At 49.5% G+C, this 27,562-nt stretch overlaps 2 protein-coding genes across 19 annotated transcripts in view; both read left to right on the top strand.

Annotated features, from left to right (window-relative positions):
* Window positions 1-1,754: 1,754 nt before the first annotated feature.
* Window positions 1,755-12,365, top strand: PRRG3 (proline rich and Gla domain 3). 5 transcript variants are annotated; one of them, XM_059732707.1, is made up of 4 exons: window positions 1,755-1,773; window positions 4,285-4,326; window positions 10,089-10,249; window positions 10,750-12,365. In XM_059732707.1, exons 2-4 carry the CDS (start codon window positions 4,320-4,322, stop codon window positions 11,284-11,286), a joined length of 705 nt encoding a protein of 234 aa, XP_059588690.1. In that variant the 5' UTR covers window positions 1,755-1,773; window positions 4,285-4,319; the 3' UTR covers window positions 11,287-12,365. The 5 variants fall into 5 exon arrangements, 4 of the variants coding, with proteins under 4 accessions (XP_059588690.1, XP_006275554.1, XP_019343515.1 ...); XM_006275492.4 differs by lacking the exon at window positions 1,755-1,773 and adding an exon at window positions 1,810-1,901; XM_019487970.2 differs by lacking the exon at window positions 1,755-1,773 and adding an exon at window positions 2,018-2,135.
* The window catches only part of CNGA2 (cyclic nucleotide gated channel subunit alpha 2), a 77,061-nt gene continuing 60,248 nt past the window's right edge, over window positions 10,750-27,562 (top strand). For 11 of the 14 annotated variants that reach the window (XM_059732704.1, XM_059732695.1, XM_019487960.2 and 8 more), the window contains exon 1: window positions 12,456-22,174. The gene's annotated coding sequence lies outside the window, so the exon portion shown is untranslated. Of the gene's footprint in view, window positions 10,830-12,455; window positions 22,175-24,004; window positions 24,076-27,562 lie in introns of those variants that run through there. The other 3 variants (XM_059732700.1, XM_059732691.1, XM_059732696.1) reach the window with 2 other exon arrangements.

Genomic DNA, 27,562 nt, shown 5'->3' with positions numbered 1-27,562 from the left:
GGCAGGAGGCATAAATCAAGCTCGTGGCTACCCTTCAGTCCCAGACCAGTGGACAGTGGTGTTGAGTTCTATTACGTTCCATATCTCAGCAGCTCGTCAACTGTAGATCACAGACCTGCCATGCAAAGAGAATCAAACAGAGAAGCTGTGAGCACAGATCAGACCAGGAGCACTCATCGTCCAGCTTTCAAGCTTCCTTGTGCTTCTTTAAAAGCAATCATGCAGCTAAATTTGCAGCCCATCTTCCTTTGCTGCTATGATCTAAGAGAACCTCAGCAACTGGATAGTGGAGTGATCCGAGGCAAGTGAGACCTAAGAAAGCTAAGGAGATCTAAAGAGGAGAATGAGCAAAAAAAGGGCAAGAAAACTCTGGGCAATGCAGGTGAGCTCGGTACCCAGAGGCTTGATGGTGGTGATCACCCTCTGTAAGCGGCAAGGTGTAGCCAGGGCGCTTGCAGTAAAAAGACCCTGCAGGGTGCTTGAGGCAGCAAAGCCTTGACTCAGATCACCTTGCAGGGGAGGTGATGATCAATCACCACTGGCAATCACTATGATTACCATGGTGGTTTTCCCAGGGACAGGGGATAGCCACCTTTCTGGCATGGGGTAGTACCCACAGAGGTAATGCATCCCTTCCACTTTCTCTTCCAGTGGGAAGATCTCAGCTTCACACCCACTTTATGGAACTGGGAGACTCCTCCCTAGCTTGCTCCTGCAGCCATATGGCTGAAGGCAAGCAAAACCCAGGGGCATCTGAACCCCAAGCATCTGGGCTTGGGTCTGCACGTAGAATGCCCGCCAAATGATCTGGAAACGTTCAAAGCCCCAGGTGGGGGTGGAAGATGTCTGCTGATAGTAAGGCCATATATGGTTCTTAAATGATTCATGGATTTGGAATGGATTTGGCTGATTTGTCTTGGAACACAACACATTTTCCTTTAAAAGAATGTCTTTGTGAACTAAGATCAAGTGGGGGCATCTGAATCCCAAGACCACTGGGCTTGGGCCTCCATGTAGGATGCCTGCCAATGAATTTGGGAGTATCTGAGGTCCCAGGGTAAGAGCCTGGGATGGAGGATGCTGGCTGGTAATAGCGCCATACATGGTGTTTGGAACAACTGAGTTCTGCTCAATCAATACGATTTGGAACTGATTTGGTTGATTTGACCTGGAACATGAAATACATTTATTATTATTAAAAAAGAGGCTGAACAGACAGTGATACAGGTAACCACTGCCTGAACTTTGTTGCACCCAAAAGCAGCTGCCTGCCCACTTCACGGCCTCCTGGCCAGGCAGCATGTTTGGGGCTGGCCCCATGAGTGCAGGACCCGAGCGCAAGGGGCCGCGCCAAGCGCCTGGCAGGAGAGTGGCTGCCTGGGCGAAGACGGCGTCCAGAGCGCACCTACCTGCCCGCCCGGGCAGCGGCAGAGGAGACCCGCCCACACCCCGCACAGCGCGGCCCAGGCGGGGCCCCCAGCTCCCCGCGGCGGGCGCCCCGCGCTGCAGCCTGCCTCGGAGCGCGCGAGGACACACTGCCCCGCGCGACGCCCTGGGCTCGGGCGCCACTGACGCGCCCGACCCCAGGGGCTGCAGCTCCCCCCACCCCGCTCTCAAACTGCCCGGCAAGAGCATCTTTGATTGGAGACTGCAGGGCCAAGGCCCCGCCTTCCCAGCTCACGAATGGTTACAACAGAAGGCGGCGCCCGCCTTCCGCGCCCCGCGATTGGGCAGATGGGAAGGAGAGCCACCGCTTTAGCGACCGTCTGATTGGTTCGTTGCCACCGTCTTGTTTTGGGGTTGGTCAAGGCGGGCGGCGCGGCTTCGCCCCTTCTCTCAGCGGGTGGCGACGGCTGAGGTTCTGGGGGGAGTTGCCGGTTGGACGCGCCGCGGGGCATGAGGTACTCGGGGCGGGGGCAGGAGCCGGGCAGGGGCAGGCATTCCCCCGCCCTCTCCCCGGTCTCGGGGCCCCTCCCCCGCGCGTCAGCAGCCTCCGCTTCTCCTCCCCCCACCCCCCACGGGAGCTCCGGGGCCGCCGCGTGGCCCCAGCGCAGGGGCGGGCAGCGGCAACAGCGGCCCCGCGGCGCATCCCTGCCGCCCCCTCGCTGTCGCCATAGCAACCTGCTGTGGCCGCGGTATTTATAGCGGAGGGAAGCACGCGGGGGCGGGGACCGCGCCTGTCCGCCCCCGGCCAGGAAGATCCTCCGCGTGGGGGAGCTGCACCCGCCGCCAGGCGTGGAAAGGAGGCGCCGGCCACGGAAAGGGGCTGCAGGGGCCCCGGGGCGGCGTCGCACACTGAAGGGCCCCGCAGCCGCGTGCGCGGGTGGGTGGGCGAGGGTCTCCCGTGGGAGCGCGGCTGCCTGCTGCCAGCCCCTGGCTGCTCCAGCGTGGGTTGCCCGCGAGCGGCCCCAGCCGGGTCCCTCGCTAGGGTCAGGCTGGAACAGTGGCATGCACCCCCCCCGCGTTGTCTGAACATTGGCAGGGTGGGCTCCCGAGGGGACACCAGTATAAAGCTTCGTGTCACTTGAAAGTGCAGGAGAGGACAGGGATATGTGGGCAGCCCTCTCCTTGCACCCACCCTTCCCTCATCACATGGATTTTTTTTTTTCTTAATGAAAAGAAGACTAAGGAAATAGTAGCCAGGGCTGTTTCTGCTCAGGGCTGACATCAGCAACCATCTTGTTTTTCAGGGAAGATCCTGGAGGATGCTTCAGGATCCCAGGGGTTTGCCCCTTCATGTCGTAGGGATTGACAGCTTCTTTCCTGGGTTGCTCGTCCAGAGGTTTAGAAGGAGAGGGACAAAAATTTTTTTTCCAGCCCTAAAAGCACCTGCACTCAACTGTGGTGGCATATGAGCAGGCAGTTCTTTCACTTATTATCTTGCTGTCCTACTTCTCAGCTCAGTTCCAGCCTGAGTTCTGCAGTCAGTCTTTTTGCAGACTGCGAGAGCCATTGCTCCATGCCTTGGAAAGCTTTACTTGGATCAGCTGCAGGCTTATTCCGTTTTTTCTAACCATTCTTGGTACAGGGACTGCCATGTTGAAAGAATGGAGTTGTGGTGTTAAGTGGTAGGCGCAGTAGGGGTAAGCAGAAAGGTGGCTTGTGAGGATCAGTCTTCATGTTCCTCTGAGATTAGAAACAGCTGCTTTCTGCTGCTGGAAGGATGAGATTCCTGGATTTTTAAGATATTTGTTTCTAGTATTTGTGCTTAGGAGCTCAACTTGTGGGCCAGTGTGCACTTCTGGAAGTTGCTATATAAACGCAGAACAAACAGGTGGTCCCTACCCCTGGAAGCTATCGGACCAGGCAGGGCTTGTGTAGGAGTGTTCCCTTGTCATCTGCCTGGGTGTTAATCCTAAAGTTAGTAAGTTTCAGGGCCATTTTTCAAGCCCAGTAGCTTGGTGACTGCAAGCTTTGTAGGCTAACTGTGATCAGACCTCTCATCTGGTGAGGTGATCTTACTTGATTTCAGAATGTTGGCTGGCTTTGGGTTCTGCATGCTTCCAGGCAGCCAGGGTTGGTATTTTACAGGGCTGATCCTGTGAACTGTTTGAGTGACCTTGATCTCTCTCAGGTTTGAGAGCTGAGGCTGTTTAGCAGGTCGCAGGACTGGGCTCTGCGCTCTCAAACTAGTAGGCAGAGCTTTCCCTGGCAAGGAGGAGCTCTCCCTGCCTGACCACAGGATGGAGCTAGGTGTTAGACACAACTTGAAAAACACTCTTTGTGAGCTTGTATGTTTCTTTCCTGCTCCCTGCTAAGGCTAGATGATAAGAGGCTATCAGGTAAAAGGTGGGGACTGGGATGTGTGCTTTATCTTCTGCACAACTGATGAGTAACAAGCCATGAGGATGTGCTTTTCCTCATTCCTTACTGAAGTGGTGCATGTTGTTCCCAGAGAGCTGAACATGGGAATTTCTGTCGACTTTAGGGTCTGTTGTTTAGGGTGTTCTGGGGTCACACCTCAGAGTGGGGAGCTGTGATGCAGGGAGCAGAGGCTGAATGGAAGTGCAGGCTGGGAGGGCTGAAAGCAGGTTGGATGTTCTGGCAAAGGCTCCAGGGCCAGCTGCCAGGCTGCTTAGCATTGCAGGTACTAAAGGAGCCTGGAGGAGATGTTGAATAAATCAGAGTTTCTCAGGGAGGGAGAGCATGTAGCTAAGATCTGTAGCAGGCTTCCCCAGCCTGGGCCCCAGAAAGTGCTAGTTTTCCTTCCAATTTGGTGGAATCAAGGGGCTGCCAGGCTGAGGCTTTGTGCAATTCCTGACTCTCCTGTTTTCTTCCCAACAGGTAGGTGACTGCCCTGAGTGTCTGAGGGAGGCAGCATGGCAAGTAAGTATTTCCCAGGATGGGTCTCTGAAACGATGGGTGGGGTGGGCTTGCAGCCCCTTCTTGAGAGAAGTGGGGGACACATCATCTTCTGTACTTGGAGGGGAGGCAAAGGGCTGTCAGTCACCTCCTTGAGGTGAGGGCATTTTCCCTTATGCCTAGCAGATGTGGCAACATTATGGCTCTTGCAGAAGATGGTAGAAGTATGGCCTTTGTAAGTCTTTCTGCATTTCTCTGTAGTATTTCCTGGCCAGAAGAATCTGGAGGTTCCTCTACTGTAGAGGAGTTGTTCAAGGTGTGCTGAAGAAACTGGCCGTCAACCCCCTCTTCCTCCCCGTGCCGTAATGCATTTGCTGTCACACTTCTCTTTGGATGAGACCTGTTCACTTTAGAGTTCTGTTCCCAGCCACTGTGGGCAGGGGTTTGCTGGCATAGTTGCTTTGATTGTGCTGAGTCCTGTTCTCCCCTTCTTGTGTGCACTGGTCACTGTGTAGGTGGCCCCAGTAGTCCGCTTTGCTATGCACTGCCTGGTACAGAGGTCATAATAAGTCCATTGCCTGCATAAGTAGTGGAGCACAGGTACTGGCATTGATGTGTACGTGGTGTTTATTGCAGTAAACTCCAGCACCAGTTGAGCTTTGTTTTGCTTCATCTGCTAGTGTGCCTTGGAAGAGCGCATACTAGAACCAGGCCTGAGGGGCTGGTCCAGCAGTTTTATATCGGTGAGCTCTATAGCTGAGAGGGTAAGTTCTTGGAGCAGAGGGCTGAGCCATGAGCATGTGGAGGGACTGTAGTTTTGATGCAGATAAAGCTGGGGCCATGCTTCAGGCATAGGATGGAAAGTGGACTCAATATCTAAAGAGCTGGACCCGAACACTCCATACTCACTTTTCCATGCAGCCTGATGTGCTGTTGGGTAGCACAGAGGCTGCATGCAGTGCTGTTATGAGAGCTGTGGAGGACAGCAATGATTCTAAACCAGGACACCACAAAGCCAGTCTGGGCAATGGCAGAGAGAGCGCTTGCTGGGATTGCAAGGTCTCTTTGGGGACTCCAGGGATCCAGACATGACAGAGGTGATGCTGGTTGAATAGCTGGAGGAGGAGTCATGGGATGAAGGGTCCTCCATGCCAGGTACGCAATTCTCTGTTATAATGCCTGCTGTACCAATGGGCAGGCTAGCCTCACATGGTCAGGGAGAGGGTCTGAGGTAACATGCTTGCTGCCATTGACTGTTTTCAAAGGCAGAGGGAGTCTTCCATGACAGTGGAAGTGCTCACATCTCTCTAACCTGCCAAGCCCCTTCCCAATAATCCTTCAACTCTGGCCATCTCCTTGGTAGCCCTGGCCAGCACAGTGCCTTTCTGGCTGCTACTCCATGTCTAGGTGTCGGCTTTCAGAGCCGCTGTAATTAAAGCGCCTTCAGCGTCACATATATTTAGTATTCCACACTTCAAAATAGTGGTTGGTGATTTAACTAAAGCTCATCAAATGAGCCATTTTGAAATGTGGGGATACTGAAAAGATGTGATTCAGAGGCTGCTGGAGCATGCTAATTAACATGCTTCAGCAGACTCTCTGCAGGCCCAATTGAGTTTGCTCTGACGTGCTAATTAGCAGGTGTCAGAGCAGAGCTCTCACGTGTATAGGTGCCCTGTGTGCTCCTGAGGGAAGTTGGTAGAAGTGTGTGATATCTCTGTGCCTTTGTACGTCTCCTCCATGATCCAGTTTTGGACCTGCAGAAGTGCATATGGCCCTTTCTTTCATTCATTCGGTCTTCCTGGCACCATTCAGGGCAGGCTCTCCCACCTTTCCTCCCCCAAGCACTGCTTTGCACGCCCTCACTTGCATCCTCAACACTCACATCACTTCAGGGCATTTTGCTTGCAATGAACAGTCTTGGTTAGTCACATTATTCTAATTCCCAGGAGTTCCCTGTCCTTTCCTTGCCCTAAAATCCAAGAAGGGAAGCAGTGAGTTAGGAACTCCATCCCTATCGTTGTAACTTTGCAATGTCTCTGATCTAATGCAAGGAGGAAGAGGCATTGTTTTACTAACAATGGGGTAGAATTAGTACTGGGTTTTTGTCACAGGTCCTGCTGTTCCAAAGGATGATTGAGCTGTTACTTTTTTTTATTGACCTGCCTATTTCTTTTGCATTATAGTGGACTCTATTGCATTAGAGACATCCCAGAGCAGGGACAGAATTGAGTGACCAGGATCCTCAGTGGTGGACAAACTTGGGGAAAGCAAAGAATGTCCATGACATTTCAGGACCTGCAGAGGAAGATTTGAAGGAGGTTGGAGTGATCATCCCAATGTATGGAGGAGAGCGCAAGGTTTACTTCTGAAAGATGGGGCAGGGCAAGGCCAGTCTCCTCTCAGCAAAAGAGGAAACAAGTTGTACAGACCAGCAGTTCCTTCATGTAACCTCCATTGAATATACAAGGGCTCAAGAAAGACTGACCCAGCAGCCCATCCCTGCACTGCCTGCTCCGTGCTGTGTTGCGGGTTTGGACAGTGCCACCCTTGGGGCAGTTTTCTTCTCTCCTGCTCCCCCATCAGTCCTTTGCAGACTGAAGAAAATGAAGGAGAATGGGGATCGCAGAGAGATGCACGTTCACCCCATAACCTCTTGCCCTTGGTTTTGTAAATATGTTCTGCTGTGCTGTCACAGCTGGACTGCATGATTGAAATTGCAGAATAAAGTAGCTTCTGGAGAAAACTCCCTAGTTTGCAGCATTTGTGCTGTTCTTTGTCCATGCAGCAGCAGTTCTGGCCTCCACAAACCCCTTCACCCTAACCAATCCATACTAAATCTTGGCAGGGGAGGAGAGGGGAGAAATCAGTTCATAAACCATGTAAAAATTGATCCCACCACTAAATATGGCAGCACATCAGAGTAGTAATTGCTTATGAATACAGGTGCATCAGGACCTCTAGTGTACTATGTAGGATCCCTTGCTGTACGCACTGAGGGCAGGATAAATGAAAGTCATTGAGTGGAAGGAGAAATCGGACACTAGCACAGCAGTAAGTATGGCCCCTAATTAACAAGGGAGTAGCAGTTACCTAAGTGTTAGGCCTAACCTTAACTAGGACTGTATGTGAGCACAGAGTGCTTGAATTTGCACAAGATGTGACTTCTTCCCCCTCCCCCTTAGGCAGCCATTGTGCCTTGCTGTGCCAAGGTTGCTGCCTTCTCCCTGCTCTGAATGTTAGGCAAATTGTGGTGGGCAGGTGTTCAAAATACTGTTCTGTAGCATCGCCCTGGCGAATGCCACCTTTGCCTCACTCTGATGCCAGTGTTTAGTGCCTTCTGGATACAGGTGAAGCAACATGTCTGGCTTTGTATAACTTAGGAATGGTTTGAGGAGCCAAGGCAGGGGTCACAAACAGCATTCCTGTTGCTTGTTTTACAGAGTCTGGAGTGTTTGACCACTCTGGGTACACTTGAATTATCTTCCTATGTGCATGGCCCCTTCTTACTCATGGCTTTATTCCTGGCTTGCTGGGCCAGGGCCTGGGATTGGTCCTGTCCATCAAACCCACGGAACCCATTTACTTCTCAGTAAACCTAGTTAATTTGACTGATCTCTGGTATGTTGGCTGCCCTGCTGTGCTATGTGTAGTGCTATGTTATTACAAGCACTGTGGTGAGATTCCTCTGGGCTCTGCCATCTCAAACTGGGACCCAACAGACAGTCATTGTTCTAGCTACATAGCTTCCATGGGATAGTTGCTGCTTTTTTTTGATGGAAGAGGAGCTGCAGTGTCTGCCTGGTCCTCTACTGATAATATCAAAAAATATTTTCTCACTTGCTGCTGTCTATCTCTTGTCCTGACTAGCTTGTCTCCTCCTGCCCCTCCATAACCATACAGTAAATAGTGTTACCTCCAGCAGGTTACCTTCAGGCACTACACAGGTCAGGCCTGGGCAGCAAGCTGCTTGCTTTGGTTTCTGGCTGTCTGCAGGTGTTGCCAGAGTGCCCTCTAGTGTCCTGTGGCAGCTCTGCAGTGCTCTAGTGGGACCCTTTGTTTTCCATCAGCTGAGCATTTATCTGGACCTCTCTGCACAAATAAATGGGAATTGGTTTAATTTCCCAGGGAACTTTGGGAGTTTGGCCTTTTCTCCCACAGCCCCTCTGGACTTTGAGGAGGCCTTTTAGAATTTCCTACAAGCCATTCCTTCAAGGAGCCTGTGGGATTGTTAACATGGCATAAGGGGCTGAAGGAACATGGCTAGTATGAACATGCTGCATTGAAAATACTTAAATTAGCATCCTTTTCAAGGGGATATTGTCAGTGGTTCAGTCACTGCCTGACTCTCTGATCACACAGTTGCAGTATGTGTTCAGGTCATGACTGCTGTGAAACCTTCCCTCACGCACAGGTGCCTTAGGTGGGGTAACTTGCCTGCTTGTTCATTCCAGTCTGATGCTTGGTGCCTCAGGAACCTTGGTGCTTGTGGGCAGTCCCAGTGACATAGGTCTTCTGCCTGTTGTTCCAGGGGTCAGGCTCTCCAAGCTGGCAGCTTTCTTCCTCCATGCAGGGTTCTTCCCCATGCAGCAGAGCTGCTGCCTCATGTTATGGTCACAAGCAGATCTGTGCCAGAGCAGTGCTTGTGGGGCTCTGGTCTCTTGCCACTACCAGTGCTTTGTTTAATCTGGTCCTTTGAATTAAGTGCACATGTTCTAAAAGACTGGGGCAGGCTGTATGGTGGGATGGCATTGGCCTGGATTGGGTGTCATGTAAAGTTCCTCTGTGGTTAAAGAGGAGTACAGATGGGTGATGTAGCATATTGTCCACAGGTAGCAGCACAATGAAATCCTTGGAGTGTAACACTGGCAACATTCCCTCTGGACAAGAGGGTATAAAATAGGGCTATTTAGTTGCTGCCATGTGTTGGGAGGTTCCCTCCAGCCTAGTCCTGCAGTTAGGTGAGCAGGAATGTTTGCCTTTTTCCCTAAAGTATTCAGTGCTGCAGAGTGGGGATGTGAACCCTGGAGGGCCAAAGCTCTGTTCTGATATGGTGCCTTTAGCTTCTTTACATAACAGTACTGGGTGAATGGGGTAGTGCTATGACTATCCCATTTCAAAATCTCTCAGGCCACTGTCCTACATGGTGAGAGGCTTACCTCAGCCCAGTTCATGTCTTCCATCAAGTGCTTTATATTGACACTATCCAGACTAGTCCTAGGCAGCTGGGACTCCTTGAAAGTAGGTCCAGGTCCTGCTTTTCTCTTGGGTAGGGTAAGATAGAGCATCACATCCTAGCCAGCATGAAGGGATGGGCTCTGTCACTGGCTGCTTAGCTGAGCTGGTGGCAGGATGTGTGGAGGGGAGCATGTTCTAGTCCAAAGAGAGGTTGGGGAGAACAAATTGTTTGACAGACGTGCCACAAATTAGCTCTCTACCATCCTCGAGTGTCACTCTGATGTGCTTCTGAGTGATCTGTTGCTCTGTTTTCTGTTCCCTGCCCAATCTCTTGCTCTGCATTCTACTTCCTGCTCTATCTGCCACTGTTGCCTATCCTTCCCTAATCTTCCATGTGCCACACAGATGCTGCCCAAGGCACTTATACCACAGGTTGGCTACCCTTATTTGAGCCTCTGTTGGATAATTGAAAGTCAGCTGTGCTATAGCTATTGCTCTTTCGGAGATGTGGTAGCAAGTCCCACATTTAGGTTTTGGCTGGGAAAGAGGCTGGTGTGTGTGTGCATGTGCGAGTGTGCAAGCCCTCAGTTCCTCTCTGTTTGTTTCAGTGTTTCTAGGGGCCAGGAATGCCCACTCAGTTCTCAGACGTTTGCCCCGGGCCAATGGCTTTCTGGAGGAGTTTCGCCAAGGCACCATTGAGCGGGAGTGCATTGAGGAGATCTGCAGCTATGAGGAGGTCAAGGAGGTGTTTGAGAACAAGGAGAAGACGGTATGTGTTTGGCCAAAGTAACTTCAGTCTGGAGTTGTGGGGGGGGGAAAGTGTCCCATCCCCCCCCCCCCCCCCCGACAAGATGACTTACTGCCCAATTGCTTAAGTGTCAGTAGCAAATCTAGGTCTCACTTTCTCTTGTTAAGCACCCCTCTAGGGCAGTGTAATGTTTTCTTCCCACTCCACGTCCTGGGGTCTGTGCTCTGAGTTCTAGCATTGGCAAGGCAGTGCTGGCGTGTTTTAGTGGCATGCTTCCCTTGCTTTGACTGTTTCAACACCAACCCCTGCCCTGGCCAGCTGATGTTATGTCAGTCCATTAGCTGCAGGCAAAGTAAGTGGCTGGAATCCTTTACCTCAGGGGTTGCTCTGCATCTGAGGCCCCACTGGACAGGGGAGGGAGCTGGGAGGAGGTGGCTGAACAATTGTAGCTGAAGAGTGCAGGGTGGGCACTGCTGTGACATGAGCTCTTGTGACTAGTACTTCTTTCTTTCTCTCTGTAGTTGGAGTTCTGGAAGGGCTATGCCAACTCTGTTTACTCTGTCAAGGACCCTGGCCAGGGCTTGGAGCGCTCTGATGCAATGTACGTGGTGGTACCCCTCCTGGGAGTGGCCCTGCTCATAGTTATTGCCTTGTTCATCATCTGGAGGTGCCAGCTACAGAAGGCCACGCGGCACCGGCCCTCTTATGCCCAGAACTGCTACCTGGCCAGCCGTGCAGGCCGCAGCCTCCCCAGAGTCATGATCTACCGAGAGACGTCGCACAGCCAGACTGAGGCCCAGTACCAGCGGGAGCCAGGCCCCAGGGTGCTCGGAGATGGCAGAGCAGGAGGTGGCTCCCAGGTGGATGGGACCCTTTACCCTCCAGAGCACTCCGTGTCTGTCCTCTCCAGACTATCCAGTGCCACCCCTCCCCCTTCATATGAGGAGGTGACTGGGCACCCGGAGAACAGCAGTGGTGAGGAAACTGGTGTTTCCTACAATGACCCTCCGCCCAAGTACGAGGAGATTGTCGGTGTGTCCCCTAGCTTGGGCAAATAATGGTACCCACTTGCCATGTGTGGACCCTCCTTCAGGTGCAATTCTTGCTCTCTCACTTTTACCAGACGATGCCATCACAGAATAGCCTTACCATCCTTGTTCACCAAAAATAACTGGCCCTATGGGAGGGAGGCGAGGAAACAGAGTCCAGCTAGACCTCTCCTCCCCAAAGCAGGGGTTGCAACAGAGAGAAGCCACCAACACAAGAAGGCTCCTGCAATTTTCTTTTCCCCACATTCTCTTCACCAGGCAAAACATAGCCAGCCCAGACTCCATGTGGAAAGGAACCAGCTCAGAGAGGCACAGTGGCAGGTGTGGTAGGGGTATCTGCCCAGGATTACCTGGATGGGAGGGTTCTGGGAGCAGCTGGCTGGGGAAGAGTCCCTAAACCCTCTTGTGGGACTAAAGCCTGTCCCACATAGATGATATTCCCTATGCAATAGTGGTACCAGTAGAAGCAGGGAGGGAGGCTCCACAGAGCAGCTGCCCATGAGAAGGGAAGCTGGCCCTGCCCTCCATTCCCTCTTGAGTGCCATAGTAGCAGGAGACAAGTGGCAGATCATCATGGACTCTGTGTGGGGGTCGTGTTGGTGCATTGCATCCAAGAGAGCTGCATCACTTCCCCGAATTCCAGACAACTTCACTGCCACTCCAGAGCTCACCTTGGCTCCACCACTTACTTATGCAGGTGCTGATCCCCCTGCATCCACAGTGCTGCAACATGTAGAGACTGGGGCACCAGTGATCACACACAGATGGGACTATTTTTTTACCCCTTCTTTCAATACCTGTTGAGCTGTTTTGTGCCCCATCACTGGCATTGGTTCTAGATCTAGACAAGACTCTTGTTTTCTGCATCAAGGTTATGGGATCTGGTTTGGAGGCAGGTAGAAGGAAGAGGAGATGGTCCTGGATTATTCCCTACTCATTCATTAAGTGTTGATGTTTATTTTGCCTTCGGAAGGTTTACCTCTCTTTGGTTTTGTCTGTGCGGGGGGGAGAGAGAGAGAATGTTGAGCGCTTGACCTCTGCACAGCTTTGTACAACATAAAATGGATCCACTCTAGCTTTGTCACCTAGACCAGTGAGCTGCACTGACTGTACTTCTCTGTCTCTTCCCTTCCATCCATCCATGTGTTTGGTGTTGCCTTATCTGTCAAGGGGAGGGGCTGCAACCAGGGATCCTATATAGTATTTAAAGGGGTAAATCTAAGCAGTACTCGTATGTAAAGTGGGTCCCTTGGTGCAGATATCTGAGTTTGGCTTTGTAACGTGTTTCCTGTTGAGCATCCCCATATCCCACCCTCTGTAGTAGTTGGGGATGGGGGCTTGGAGCTAGGATCCATGTCTAGATTTGTCTGTGGCCAAGGTGGATCAATGAATGATCTTTCTTTTTTGTCCCTAAGCCAAATACTGGTCCAAGCAGATCAGCAAGGTTCTTTCCCCTTCTCTGAATAGTAGGGGCATCCCTTCCTCCCCACTTCTTCCTTGGTGCCCCATGATCTCTGCCATTACCTCTACCACATACTGAATGCAGTTAAATGGGGTGCTTCTTGGCTTCATGCACTTATTTCCTCCCTGTCCCACCATTTCCTGCCAATGCTGACTGGACCAGCTGAAGGAAGGTGGTGTGTGAAACTCCACACATCCAGGTTGGAGGGTGCAACAAGGAAATCTCCCCTTCTGCAGAGCACATGAGGTGACACAGGGTAGTTACTCATGTTAGGAACCAGAACCCTTGAAATTTTACTTGCCGCTGCCCCAGACCTGCTTTCTCAGTTCTGCTCATTCTGCCCTTCCACTCTGCTGCAATCAGCTTTGAAGAGGGGACAGAAGGAGGGCCTAGAATGGGTCTAATCTAAGGTTATTTATGTGGATGGTGCTGATGCTGCTGCCTATATCGAAGCCCAAGGCATAAAGGAATCTAGCACTTGGTGGGCTGAAAGACTGTTGGTCTTGGGCTTGGTGACCTTGTTTCCACATTTTTTTTTGTCACCTAAGGCAAGGGCAGCAGCAGTTTTAGGAGAGGCAGGAACGTTGGAACTGAAATGGGAGGAAGAGGACAGGAGTGAGGAGGAAGGAGTTGTGGGTGAATATGTTGCAGTGAAGTAAACTGGAGGGGATGGGTAGGGTGGGAGGAGGGGGGAACCTTAAACCTTTTGGCCCCTGCCACTCGGGAAGTGCACAGACACAGGCAGTGTTGTTAGTGCTCTGAATGACACTGCCATCAGCAAAATCGCTCTACATCATTTTGGTTAAGCAAAAGATATGGTGTGGGGAGTTAGGGTGGTGGGTCTTTTGCCCTCAACATCTCTGCAGGCTGGAGTTGGCTGCTTGGGGAAGAGGCATTTTCTATATGGTGCATATTTGACACAAGATGCTACCTCTTTTCTTCAGTGTGACTGTGTTGAAGAGGTGGTGTTCCCAGCACCATCTCCTTTATATGCATCTAAGTGACCAACTGCACTCTTTCCTATGACTTTTGGATACAGTGACATCATTGTAAAGAGGGGCATGAAACATGCCAACTCTGTGGAGACTAGCCTGTGGTTGGGATCGTGGCTCAGGTGTGAGACCTGGAGTGCAAAAATCTGGGGTTTGTTCCTGGGCCTGCCACTGAAGTGTAGCCTCCTTGTGCTGCCTCTTCCTCACTTAGAAGAACTTGACCTCACAGGGGTGGTTGTGAGGCTGAATTCATTGCTGGTGAAGTGTTTTAAGAACCTTGCAGACAGGTGTGTGGCCTGGCATAGGGCAAGTAGAAGGTTCTTATAAGCTCCCCAGAGCCAAATCAGTGAGGCTTCACTCTGGACATGTAAAAGTTCACTGGTGTAGAGCAACAAAGTGTTTTTTTTGGGAGGGGACTTCTATATTGGCTGTGGTGCATTTTAGATGCTAGGGCTAATATTCTCAACCAAGAAGGGACTCTCAGATCATCTGCTGTTGCTGTGGAAGCCCCAGCTTTCAACAGAACTAGACCTTCAGGCTCCTATGCTGCTCCCTTGTCTCCAGCTCTTCACTCTCACCTCAGAATGTGCCTGAGCTGGGAGCACAGGCAGACTTGGTTAAGGCCTGGCTCTCTTAGAAACATGTTGGGGCAGGCAGCTTGCAAGAGCAGTGTTGGATTCAGTGATGTGGGTTTTTCCTTTAATGTCTTGTCTAGTTTAGTTGCAGGATTTGTAGTGGGTGTGGAGCACTGAGAATGGGTTTCAGGCAGTTGTTAGAGAAACTGAAAATAACATGATGAGTCCAATTCCCTGCTCTTTCAAGAGGGCACAGCTCTGCTGTCATACACCAGCAGTGATAATTTGTGGTCCCAGCCCTCACTACCAGTTTGGTTTGTTGTTTCCATGAGGGTTTTTCCTTCACTCCAAAATCTTCCCTACTCTCTCCCCACCTTCAGAAACCAGAAGGACAAATGACAATGGTAAGAAGTCAAGAACCTGGCAGAATGGAAAGCAGATGGGAAGGAGTTAGTGGAATGCACAAAAACGACTTGTCCAAAAACCTCAAGCCAGTCTTTGCTGAGCCTTGAATATAAAAGCTGCAATGTATGCTAATTCTGGGAACTGAAATGGCCTGTGACTAAAATGTGTTTCAGGGCAGCAGGGCATCAGCTCTTACACAATTGAACTGTGGCAGATTTTTATTTTTATTAAACCCAAATGTTGCTAAGGATGTCCAAAAGACTAATTCTGTCCTAAAATGCTAGGTGTGAGACTTGATGGCATCTTTTTCCAACTAATGTAGAAGAGCAGCTGTTTTTCCTTCTTTTTGGGTTTTACTTTGGTTCTGTGATACATTGTTAGGAAGGAATAGCTTCTTGGTGGTGGTTCTGTAGTACCAATCAATTGCATGGCACATCTCTTTCCTTTTGCAGCAGGAGCTTGTGGGATGGATATTTCATAGATTTCATAGACGTTAGGGCTGGAAGGGACCTCGGAAGATCATCGAGTCCAGCCCCCCGCCCAAAGGGCAGGACGTCAGCTGGGGTCATAGGATCCCAGCAAGATAAGCATCCAGTTTCATCTTGAAGGTGTTCAATGAAGGCGCTTGAACAACCTCCGGTGGCAGGCTGTTCCAGACCTTGGAGGCTCGGACAGTAAAGAAATTCTTCCTTATGTCCAGCCTGAAACGATCTTGTAGCAGTTTGTGACCATTCGTCCTCGTCATCCCTTGGGGCGCTCTGGTGAACAAACGTTCCCCTAGATACTGGTGGTCACCCCTGATAAACTTGTAGGTGGCCATCAGATCACCCCTGAGCCTGTGCTTTTCCAGGCTAAAGAGCCCCAGGGCTCTCAGCCTGTCATCGTAGGGTCTGCTTCCCTGACCTCTGATCATGCACGTGGCTCTTCTCTGGACTCTCTCAAGCTTCTCCACATCCTTTTTGAATTGTGGAGCCCAAAACTGGACGCAGTACTCCAGCTGCGGCCTCACTAAGGCCGAGTACAGGGGGAGAATGACGTCCCAGGATTTGCTTGAGAAGCATCTATGGATGCAAGCCAGCGTTTTGGTCGCTTTACTAGCCACAGCATCGCATTGCAGGCTCATGTTCATCTTGTGGTCAATGATGACCCCCAAGTCTCTTTCTTCCATAGTGTTGGCCAACATAGCACTGCCGAGCCTATAAGGATGCTGCGGGTTTTTTTTCCCAAGGTGGAGAACCTTGCATTTATCGGCGTTGAACACCATCAGATTCTCATCCGCCCACTTGCTGAGCCTGTCCAGGTCAGCCTGGATCATCCGCCTGTCTTCTGGTGTGGATGCTTTGCCCCAAAGTTTGGTGTCATCGGCGAACTTGGCCAGTCCGCTTCTGACTCCAGTGTCCACATCATTAATGAAGATGTTGAACAGTATGGGTCCAAGGACAGAGCCCTGGGGGACCCCACTGGTCACAGGACACCACGATGAGTGACTTCCATCAATTACTACCCTCTGGGTCCGACCCCGGAGCCAATTTTCCAGCCAGTGGATCGTGGGGGACCCAAGGCGACAATTGGCCAGTTTCTCCAAGAGACGATCATGGGACACCAGATTGATGTCATATATCTTGACTCCAAAAAAGCCTTCTATCTCATCTCCCTTGTCCAGGTGATAGGTCACCTGGTCGTAGAAGGAAATGAGATTGGTCAAGCAAGACCTACCCGCAACAAACCCGTGCTGGCTATCCCTTAAGACGTTGGCGTCGGCCAGTCCATTAAGGATGGCCTCCTTAATAAACTTTTCTAAGATCTTCCCTGGGATATGAAGGGGGTTGACAAGTGTTCCTGTTATGTTTCATCCTGGACAGTGCTCCAGTTGCTCTCAGGGTTATGCTTGCAATTGGTTCCTGAAGGAACTCCACTAGTAAGTCCCTTGCTGCAAAGAGCTCTAGTTATCCAGGGGCTACCTGCATTTTTTTTTTCCTTTCACTACATCACTGTCACTGCCAACATTTCCAACCCCAGATGAGGTAATCTCATAGTGCTAGTAGTATTGAAACATCCAGCACTGTTGTCCCTGTAAAGTTGAGCACAAATGCCCCTCTATGGGTACCTGCAAAGACAATGCAGCTGGGTTGAGAATGAGGGTTTTCTTATACACTTAGCTGTCCTGAGGTTACCTATGGTCCAACTGCACCATTTTCTACCCTGCTTTGCTGCGAAACATCTGACCACAGAAATGTTGACTCATGAACCAAGCTGATAGAAAATGCTGTGATTTCTGTTCCAGAGCCTCCATTGTTTTCAGCTGCCTGCGTTGTTTGTTGTGTTCTCCTCTTTCGGGGTCTGTTTTCTACATTTGGGCCTTAGCAGGTTGAGAGAGGCTTCCATGGTTAGCAGTAGCCACCTTTGGGATTTCATGGGAATGTGAGAAGGGCCAGAGGGAGGTGGAAGAGAACTCTTCCATCAACCCTCTTTAGTCTTCACCGCAGTGAGCCCTGCAGTTTGTATTCTGTAAAACTTGGTATATTTCTGTGCAAAAAAAAATTTATTAAAAAAGGAAAAAAAAAAAAAAACCCTGACAAAATTGTTCAATGCGATGCTTCTTCAAACTAAACCTGTTAGAGTCCAGCAGGAGCCTAACCAGGGGTAGGCAAGCAGGTCACTAGTGTTAGCAAATAAAAGCCTAGGATTCCAGACTAGCCTAGGGATTGACACGACACCTCGTTCAATGAGCGACAGAAAGGCTTTATTTACTACAAGTATTTAAAATCAAGTTAAGTGAGCCCAAACCAAATCCAGTAATTAGCTATAAAGTCATGATTTCTTACCAAACAGGTGATCTGCTTCTCTTCAACTTTTCAAGTAAGTCAGGTGCAAGTGGTGTCAGAGAAATTTTTTACTCTTGAAGCACGCACACTTTTTTTATACCCCGAGTTTAGCATCTTCAAAGCATTTGTTTAGTTGTGTAAATTGAGAAAGTCCCAAGCAGTAATTGACAGGAAAAACCTGCTCATTACTGGTTATCAGAAATTTCTAATTTGAGTGAGTTACCAGTAAGAAGAGGTTATCCAGTTTGGAACATAATCAGTTTCTTAACAACAGCCAGGAAAAACATACTAAATCAGGAGGAGACATCTATCACATATGGAGAATGTCTCTTCCTGAACATAAACATGAGTTAGTCACAAAAGAAATGTAACCCAGGCAGTACTCCAAGATGTACCCCCTCTCCAATTGAAGGGATCAGAGCAGGTACACAAGCGTTGTGGGAGGTGTAAGGATCCTCTCTCTCCCATAGAGCAGAGCCAGACCACCAATGGAGACTTAACCATATACTTTTTAATGAGAAACACAGTAGTGGGAACATAACGTATAAACCAGGGGGTATAGGGGATACTACAACACCGCGAGGGGGCAGGATTCAATAAAGGTTAGCCACTTACAATCTTGTCAACTGGATGAATGTGTATAAGACAGGGTTAACCAAAATATAAAACACAAACAGCAGAGCAATCAATACTGGCTGGTGAAGTATAAAAGGTACAAAATACAAAATGTCAAGTAACAAGAAATATAGGGCCTGGGTACCTGGAGTGGAGAAAGAGGGAAAACACCATGACCCCTTTTCCACTGCAACAAGAATGTCTCCCTGACACTTCGCTCACCCCAATTCATCCCAGCTAGGACTTGAACTCAGATTTCCCACATGGTAGGCAGAAATGCTACCACATATAGTCACCAGTGCTACTACTGCTCTAAGCTGCTAGGGGTTTTGATTTTCCAGGAGCCCCTGCCTCACATTGAACTTCCTGGTCTTGCTGGAGCTCAGGAACCTCTCCTGCTGGCAGCAGCTTCTCATAGGGGATCCTGGAGCCCAGTGGGGAGTCTTTCCTGCTGGCTGCATGCCACATTGCTGAGGGTCCATCTGCTGCCTGCAGGTCCCACTCCTTCAGGTTCTTCTGGGACAACTGCTCCCATGCTGCTGGCCCAGCTCTTCAAAACACCTTCCTCACAGCCCCTCACTAGTCTGTGAATTAACTGCTCTGCCCCTTTTATCCCCTTCCAGGTGACCCAAGGAGCCAATCAGGGGGCATGGAGGGTGAGTCTCTGGGGCCTGATTGGTGAGGAAAGGGAATTCCAAGCCCTCCAATCATCTTTTACCCTTTCAAAACCCCTGGGCCTGATCATTACCAGCTAGCCTGTCACAGAAATATTTACCATACTAATTAATCAAGGATAGACATTTCATATGGTTACACACCAGACAACTAAGAGTCTGCCTGAAATCATCTTGAATATAGCAAGATAAGTTAGAAGAGATACTTTATTATTCCTTCTCAGATGGCCTAGCCATGAACTTGCATCCTCTTGCAATATGCAGTTAGCATCAGTATTCTATATTTTAACTTTTGTGAGTGGGCCCAAGCTTAGCATGAATTTCAGAGTCATCACTAGTTCTGGGTGCCCTTTTTTATTGGGGGGAGCGGGGGAGGGGGCTTAGAGGGAGTATCAGAATTGCAGGCAGCAGCTTTGGTTTCTGTGCCAGGTAAGACTGACATCTCCCCCTTATATCTGCCCAGGGCGCTTGCTAGTTATACATCGGGTCAAGTGGGTCTGGGAGGTCTCGGCCCCTTCAGGATACAGGGCACGATTCAGCTTGGTACCTTATGAAGCTCCCATTTCCAGTGCAAAAGGAGCATGCAGCTCTACCAAAGAAGGATTCAGCAGTAGCATTCTTCTATTTTGCACTAGTGTAAATGGTAAAATCACAAGGTACAGGCCTCAGGGTACACAGAATTGGGCCCCTCTTGTCCTTCTATTGACTAGCTTTTTAAATTTAATAAAGTAGCTTTTCCTTTAAGGACTTAAGACCCAGCATGCAGAGCCAGAGCTGGCATTATCAGGAGGTAAGATGTAGCCTGGAAGCCCTTCTTGGAAAGTCAGTTGTATCCTAGAATGCTAGGCTCTACATCCAGGGAGGTATGTCTTGGTTAAAGGACAGTGCTGAGAACTTGAACATTTGGATTTTGTTGCTGACTTGTACAACCCTGGCTTGGCTTTCTTGCTCCTCTTCCTACCACCCTCCTCTCCAGCTATGAAGATTTGCTCACAGATAGCAGTATATTTTTAAAGCATAATGACAGTTGATCTGCAAGGTTACGGTTTCTGACTTGACTGTCTCTTTAAGATGACAACTGTATGATCTGCAGTGTCCTGGAATTTGCACAAGACAAATGCAGCAGGAATGAAAAGGCGAAGCAACTGTTTCTTGTGCAGCGATATATTTGGTGCAGTATGTGACATGGAGATGCAGGTTTGCTAAGGGAAATCTGGATTTCTTGGGTAATAGTGCTTGGCTTGCAGTGAAAGCCAAAAGCAAACATCTGTCTCTGGTCTCCAAGCAGTATCTCTGGTTGGTAAAAATGAATGGCAGGGGTGATGAGGGCAGAGATTTTTTCTGAAAAGGGCTTGTAAGTGACTTAAGAGGGTAACCTCTGACTTCCATCTCCCCTGTAAATTTCTAGAACAAGGTTATCTAAGACCAGACTGTATGGGGGACCTCAGGCTGATTCAGAGTCTCTTAAAGCTGCCTGTAATATTTCACTCATACTGTTTATTAGGCAGCAGCATCTAAGGTGGGTGTGACAGGTTGCTGTAGTGAGTCCCCTGACTTTATTTTCTTACACTGATAACAAATGTATCCTTTGAAGGGCTCTGAGCATGTTTCTGCAAAGTAGGGACACAAGTCAGCTGAGATCTAGCACCTGGGTTGTTTGCACTCAAATGTTTCTCAGCCCAAATAAGGACACGCCTGAGATAGAGCAACATATCATGAAACTGCCTAGATGCAAAGTGGTGAAACTGATCTAGTGTATGTGGCAAAAAAGGAAAACCATCAGTAATAAAATGGGGGAGACATTTTAGTTACAGATGTGCTGTAGCTTCATCACTCTAAGGCAGTGGCAGGCACACCACAAATTAAGCCCTGCATCCTTCCTGAATGCCACTCCAATCCCCTTCCCTCACCCAATGTGTTGTTCTGCTTGTCCTATCTGCCAGTGTGTTGCCTGCCCCTCCTCCATCTGCAGCATGCCACAGATAGGCTGCCAGTGCTACTAGCAGCACCCATGCCACAGGTTGGCTGCCTGTCAGAGGCCATTGGAAATCGGTGCTCAGCAAGCAGTCATTTATTAAGAAATCAGAGCATCCCATTTTCAAACCACATCACTATGGTCCCTAGAAACATTTCTGCTAACCCTCCTACTTCCCAAACCAATAGCAACTCTCATTGGAGCTAGCATTGTGACACTGCAGAGGGGTAGAAGAGCCGCAGCTCCTCTTCTGAGAGGAACTTTGTCTCCCACAGACACTTTTCTAGTATGTATGCTGCCCTGAGGGGAATGGACTGTATCAGCGAGAACTTCCCATAACCAATACCTTGCTTTGTGTCCCCTGAATGTAAATCTAGACACTCCCAGGAGCTCCTGGCCTGCAGCCGCCTGTCCAGGGGAAGGAACCTCAGGGCTGTTCAGGGTTAGTAGGTAGAAAGCACCTTAGTGTATCAAATGCAGGTTGTGACTCAAGATGTGGCATGTGCAGCTAGCAGAGGGGCTCTTAGTCCCTGCTACGTCTATGTGCTCTTGAGTACCCCTGTTTACCTGCTCAAGCCTGCATAAATCAAACCTGTGAGGTGGAGCTTCTTCTAGCTGTGTACAGGTGTGCTGGATTTGATGCTCTCTTAGCCCATTCTCATGCTAATACTCTCAGCTTTCTGTGCAGGCTCCTTCTTTTTTTGTTCAGTGTTTGTACAGTCTCTGGTGTGTGGGGTCCTGGACTATGATGGGTGCTGCTAAGCCCTTGTTGAGGACAAAGGGAAAATGGAAAAGAGCCCTCATGAATGAGAGAGGAGAGTCATCTGGACTGTCCCTTAACAGGAGGGAGAAAGGTCAATGGTTAGAGCACAGACCTGAGGTCAGGACTGGTTCATATTCCTGCCTTGGCTTGGCAAGGGAGATCTCAGATAGATCCCTTAATGACTGCTTTGAGAAGGGTGATGGCTCTCATGTGCCTCCCAACAAGAACTTTATGCCATTGGTGTCTGTGAAGCACTTAAAACTGCAGATGCAAAGGTGCTAGAGAAGGTGCTGCAAGCAGGCTGCCTACAGTTTTAAGGCCTGGCACTTCATGACGCTCATGAAACGAGAGAGCGAGAACAAGGACTGAACTGCTGCCTGAAACAGGAGAAGTGGATTTCTAACTGCCACTGACAGGTGCTAATTAGCCACCTGCCATATCTCATTAATGAGCCCTTCTGTCTCTTTAAGAGAATTAAGGGCAGCTGAATAGTGCAGCCAATCCCATGGCTTTACCGAGGTCTGACTTGCCAAAAAGCGGGAGGGATCAGGATCTCTGAGTGATATCACCAGCTGCTGATAGAAAGGGGCAGGAAGAAGAATTGTTTACGGGTTAGTAAATTGTTTTAAACTTGAAATAAAGCAGAAAAATAATCTAGATCTGGCAGCATGGTGGGGGGAGCGGGTGTAAGTGCAAGCTAAGGGCTGAGGATGGGATTTGTTACTTTGGATCTGGTACAGGATGTAGCAAAGTTTCTTACTTCCTCCTTGGGACAGTTTGTGCTGCACTTGCCTGGCTCACGTTGAAACTGATTCCAGCTTTTGCCTCCCTCGCCCTGGTTGCAGTGTGACGCAGACACCAACTTCTGCTTTGCTCAGCTTGCTAGAGCTTGCTCCTGAAGCGGATTGTACCTGTTGCCTTCAGTCCTGCACACCAGTGCTTCTCAATATCCTGGGGACAGGAGCAGGATGGGCAGGGCTGGAGTGGGAATGACTTTAGTGTCCCTAGAGAATACAGGGGAAGGCTGATGATGGGTGAGCTGGAAAGGAGCCTTTCTGGTAGGAGTTTGGCTTAGATGTAGTTTACTAGGTGTATGTTTCCTCCAGGTGGGGCTGCATTGTTCAGGGAGAAAAAACAAGTGTTTTTTTACAGACCCCTGTCCACCTGGGTAGTGTCCTGGACTAACAAATGTATAGTTTGGAGACCACTTATCACACCCGCTGGCCTAATGCTGCATAGCCCTGCCTCTGGGTTCTGCTGGCTGTTGGGCTGCCCTTGTAGTTTATGCAGGGCTCACTCTTGTGGATGTCATCCCAGCTCATTGGGTACATGCCTCTTCTGCTGTTCTGGTGTGTTTAGCTCCTGCATCCAGCCTACGTGCCTGGGATTCCTCTGCTACTTGCTCTTTTGCAAACTTGGCTGCTCCCAGCAGCCAATATTACACAGGGGTGAACTTACTCAGTTGAACAGGATGAAGCATTTTAGTTCCTTTTAGTAATTCTGCCACTAGATGTACAAAAAATTAGAACTCCTTGGTTCCAAAATGATACCTTTTATTAGACCAACTGGAAAGTAGCAAGAAACTTGTCCTTTTCTGCAAGCTTTCGGGATCAAAGTCCCTTTGTCAGGCTCTGGGAAAAGCACAGATGGTACAAAAGGGTAAAAAGTCCCCATAGGTAGGAAAAAAAATCATTTTTGCACAGAGGGAGCCCTCTGGGTCCATGAGAGTATCTTTGAGCTGTGTTGAGTAGCATTTTGATGTGTTGATCAGGTAGAATTCCTTCCCTGGAGGTGTTGGGTGGTAAGTAGGGAGGTAAAAAAACCCAAAAAACCAAAAACCCCCCAAAACTTCCTTGTTGTTTTGCAATGAAGTTTAAATTCCAAATTTGGTATCTTCCATGTTTCAGGGGTGTACTTGGTAGCTGTGTTGGTCTGGTCTGAGACAAAAAGACATACACTTCTACCAAGTACACCTCTGCCACTAGAAGCACCTCGGAGTACTTCATGCAGGGACAAGTTGCTAGAAGGAAGCAGTGACTGTAGGCAGGCATGTAGCAGTTGGGTTAAACTCAGATTGGGTGTAGGCAGGCTTCGCCATGAGTACTGTATTCCTGCTGCTTCCAGCTCTGCTGAGTATGAGCTGCTCTGAGCTCATTAATTGCTGGTATCCAATTAGCATGTTTTGGGGCCAATTCAAGGCAAAGCTGATTTTTTTTCAAAGCTAGTGTCATCCTTGACTTGTGTAAAGTACCACAGCATCTTTCCAGCCTGTGTACCCAGAGTGACTGAACACCTGAGCCAAAGAGAAGTTTGACTAGCAATGCTGTATGAGGTGTTTTCCAGGCCAGAGCCAAAAGAGCGACATCAACCTAGTGAATGGGTCCAATGTGTTGGGGCCTCCCACTGTCTCACCTCATTCTCCTTGTCCCCCTCAATCACAGGGAGTGTCTTGTGCTGCATCAGTTCAGAACAGCTCTGCTGTGGTCAAAGGCTTTTCTTACCTCTGTCTGTGGTTTGTATGCTGTTTTTGTTTGTTTTGGGTTTTTGGGGGGGTGGGGGGAGGGGGGGGAGTTTGCTGGCTGGACCACTCCTTCTGTAAGAGCCCCTGTCCTGATCCCCTTTGCTCCCAGCCTCAGGAGATCACACAGTCTTTTCCAGGGCCAAGTACAGATGTTACACTTTTACCTGTAAGTGACTGGAAACTGGTCTGTACCTGTAACAGAACAGAAGTTTGGTGCATCCATATATGGATTCTGCCATGTTTAAACCAGACTAAGTGTTGCACCCTCTCCCAAAAGGCGAATGTATATTCTGTTTGCTGCTGATCTAAACTGCACCTATAGGTGCTGACTTTGATTTTTTGCTAGTGAATGCTGAGCCTTGTGCATGTTCAGAAGAGTCAGCCCGCTCCTTCAACCTGCTCACCTGACCTCCGTATAGATCAGGTGCTTAAGTGGCTTGTTTGTTTGTTTTTTTTCTGGCACTCTTAGCTGACTGAATCGGCTCTAGCTAAAAGTGCCGAAAACCCTTGATGAAGCGCCCAGTCTTTACAGATGCTGCAGAGCTGTGCTGAAGTAATGCACTGCATCTTCTAGTAAAGCACAGGGGTTTGTTTGTTTCAATGCCAGCAAGCAGCCACAGAGATATAACATGTTAAAATCAAAATAGCCATGGTCTATGGGTGCTGAGCACCCACTAACTTTTTTTTTTTTGGTGGGTGCTTGAGCCCTGGAGTACCCATGGAGTCAGCACTTATGACGGCACTGCTTCCAGAAAACCACATAACTCAGATCAGTTCTGCCTTGGGGTTTTTGAATGTCTGTACCTAGCCCAAGTGAGTGGCTGCAGTGGTCCTTGCTGACCTGAAATGACAATAGTAGAATGGAGTAATGGAGATGATGGAAATTGGCTCTGCATTGGGTCACTTTTCTTGGTTTCTGCTTCCTATTCTATGAGCTTGGACTGTCTGGTTCTTCCAGAGCACAAGGTCTTACTCTTCCTGCCCTGTACTGTAACCCAGCCCCTGAGGTATCCACTCCCATTGGGATCTCCTCCCTCCCCCACCCCCTTGGACTGCTTGGTGTCAGTCTCTTGAGCTCCTGCATATGTTCTGTAGTGCCTGGAGTAGCACTGTTAAACCCAGGAGCATTCTCCTTGGTGATCTTTTTGACTAGCAGCCTGGTATGCCTTGGGCTGGTTGGTTCCCACATGCAGGCTCTGGGGAGTTCAGGTGCTCTAGGGACATGCAGGGCTCCTGGGGGAGGGTCACAGCCAAAAATAAAACAGCTGGACTGTAGGGAAGTGCATGGACCTGATCAGTCTCTGGGGTGACTCCAGCATCCAGGGCAGTTGTGTTATGTTCCTATCCTGCCCCTCCTTCCCTATACCCCCAGCCCTACTCATTCATCTCTTCATAGATTTTGTAGACATTAGGACTGGAAGGGACCTTGGAAGATCATAGAGTCCAGACTCCTGCTCCAGGGGCAGGAAGTCAGATAGTGTCAAAGGATTCCAGCAAGATAAGCTTCCAAACATTTCTTGAAAGAGTGCAGACCACCTCTGGAGGGAGTCTTGGTCAGTAAAGAAGGTCTTGGATAGTAAAGAAGTTTTTCCTTATGTCCAGCGTAAATGGTCTTGTAGGAGTTTGTGACCGTTAGATCTTGTCATCCCTTGGGGCACTCTGGTGAACAGAAAGTCCCCCAGGTCCTGATCTACATCCCTTTTATATACTTGTAGGCTGCCACCAGGTCACCCGTGAGCCTGTCTTTTTCCACGCTAATGAGTCCCATGGCTCTCAGCCTCTCTTCATAAGACCTGTTCTCTTGCCCTCTGATCATGCATGTGGCTCTCCTCTGGACTCTCTCAAGCTACTTCAAAACCTTCTTGAATTGTGGAGCCCATAATTGGATGCAGTACTCCAGCTGCAGCCTCACCAAGGCGGAGTACAGCGGGAGGATGACATCCTGAGATTTGCTTGAGAAGCATCTATGGATGCAAGCCAGAGTTTTGTTCGCTTTACGAGTTGCAACATCACATTGGTGGCTCATATTCATCTTGTGATCAATCGTGACCCCCAAGTCACTTTCGGCCGTGATGCTAGCGAGCGTCACACTGATGAGCGTATAAGTTTGATGTGGTTCCCCCGGTGAAATACCTTGCATTTTTCCGTATTGAATGTTATCACGTTTTTATCCTCCCGCTTTCCAAACCTATCAGGGTCAGCCTGGATCAGCAGCCTGTCCTTGGGTGTGGACCGTCTACCTCAAATTTTGGTGTCATTGGCAAACTTGGCCAGTCCGTTTCTGACACCAGTGTCCATATCATTAATAAAGATGTTAAAAAGAGTACAGGTCCAAGAACAGCTTTGGGGGACACCACTGGTGAATGAGCACCATGCTGATTCATGCCCACTGACTACCGCTCTCTGGGTTTGATCTCGCAGCCAATTCCCCCGCCATCAGACTGTGATGTAGCGGAGGCTGCAGCTGGCCAATTTTTCTATGAGGAGACCATGGGACACCAGCCCAAAGGATTTTTTAAAGTCCAGATATAAGATGTCAATCTCTTCTCCCTTGTACAGGTGATATGTCACCTGGTCATAGAAGGAAATGAGGTTGGTCAGGCAAAACCTACCCGTACTGGCTGTTCCCTCAGGATGTTGCCATCAGCCAACTTGTCTAGAATGGTCTCTTTAATAATTTTTATCCAAAATCTTCCCAGGATTGGATGTCAAGCTGACTGACCTATAGTTCCCTGGGCCTACTCTTTTTCCACCCCCCCCCCCCTTCTTAAAGATAGGCACCACATTGGCCTCCTTCCAATTTTCGGGCTCTTCACCCAAGTGCCATGAGTTCTCGAATGTCCTTGCCAGTGGCTGGGCTATGATGCCTGACAGCTTGTTAAGTACTCTGGGGTGCAAGCTGTCAGGACCAGCTGACTTGAAGGTGTCCAACCTCTCAAGGTGTTCCGTTACAAGGTCTACACCAATGCTGGGTATAAATTCACCCTCGCCCTAGCCATCCCGCATCATGTTAGGTAGGATGGTCCCTTTAGGCTGGTGGAAAAACTGACGCAAAGTACCCATTAAGCAGGTTGGCTTTTTCCTGGGTGTCAGTTGTCCCATTTGGTTTAGCAGGGGTCCAATATTGCCCTTGCTTTTCTACCAATTTCCCCGCATCTAAAAAATGACTTTAGTGTCCTTGATGCATGCAGCCAGTTGGAGTTTGGTTGCAGCCTTGGCTTTCCTGGTTTTCTCCCTACAGGTACGGAGCGGTGCAGAATACTCCTTATTGGCGATTCCCGTCTTCCATCCTTTATAAGCCTCTTTTTAGACATAGGAGGTCCATGAGTTCCCTGCCGAGCCAAGGGGGTTGCTGTGCCCTTTTGCTACCTTTCCTCCGAGATGGGATGGACAACCCTTGTGCTATCAGGATTGCTCCCTTAAGCCTTTCCCCAGCCCTTGCTCAGCTCTAGTCTTCCCACCCAGACCGTTGTTTTGC

The sequence above is a fragment of the Alligator mississippiensis genome, chromosome 8, assembly GCF_030867095.1.
Source record: "Alligator mississippiensis isolate rAllMis1 chromosome 8, rAllMis1, whole genome shotgun sequence".
Classification (NCBI taxonomy): Eukaryota; Metazoa; Chordata; order Crocodylia; family Alligatoridae; genus Alligator; species Alligator mississippiensis.
Note: the sequence above shows the minus strand (reverse complement) of the source record. Positions and strands in the feature narration are given on the sequence as shown.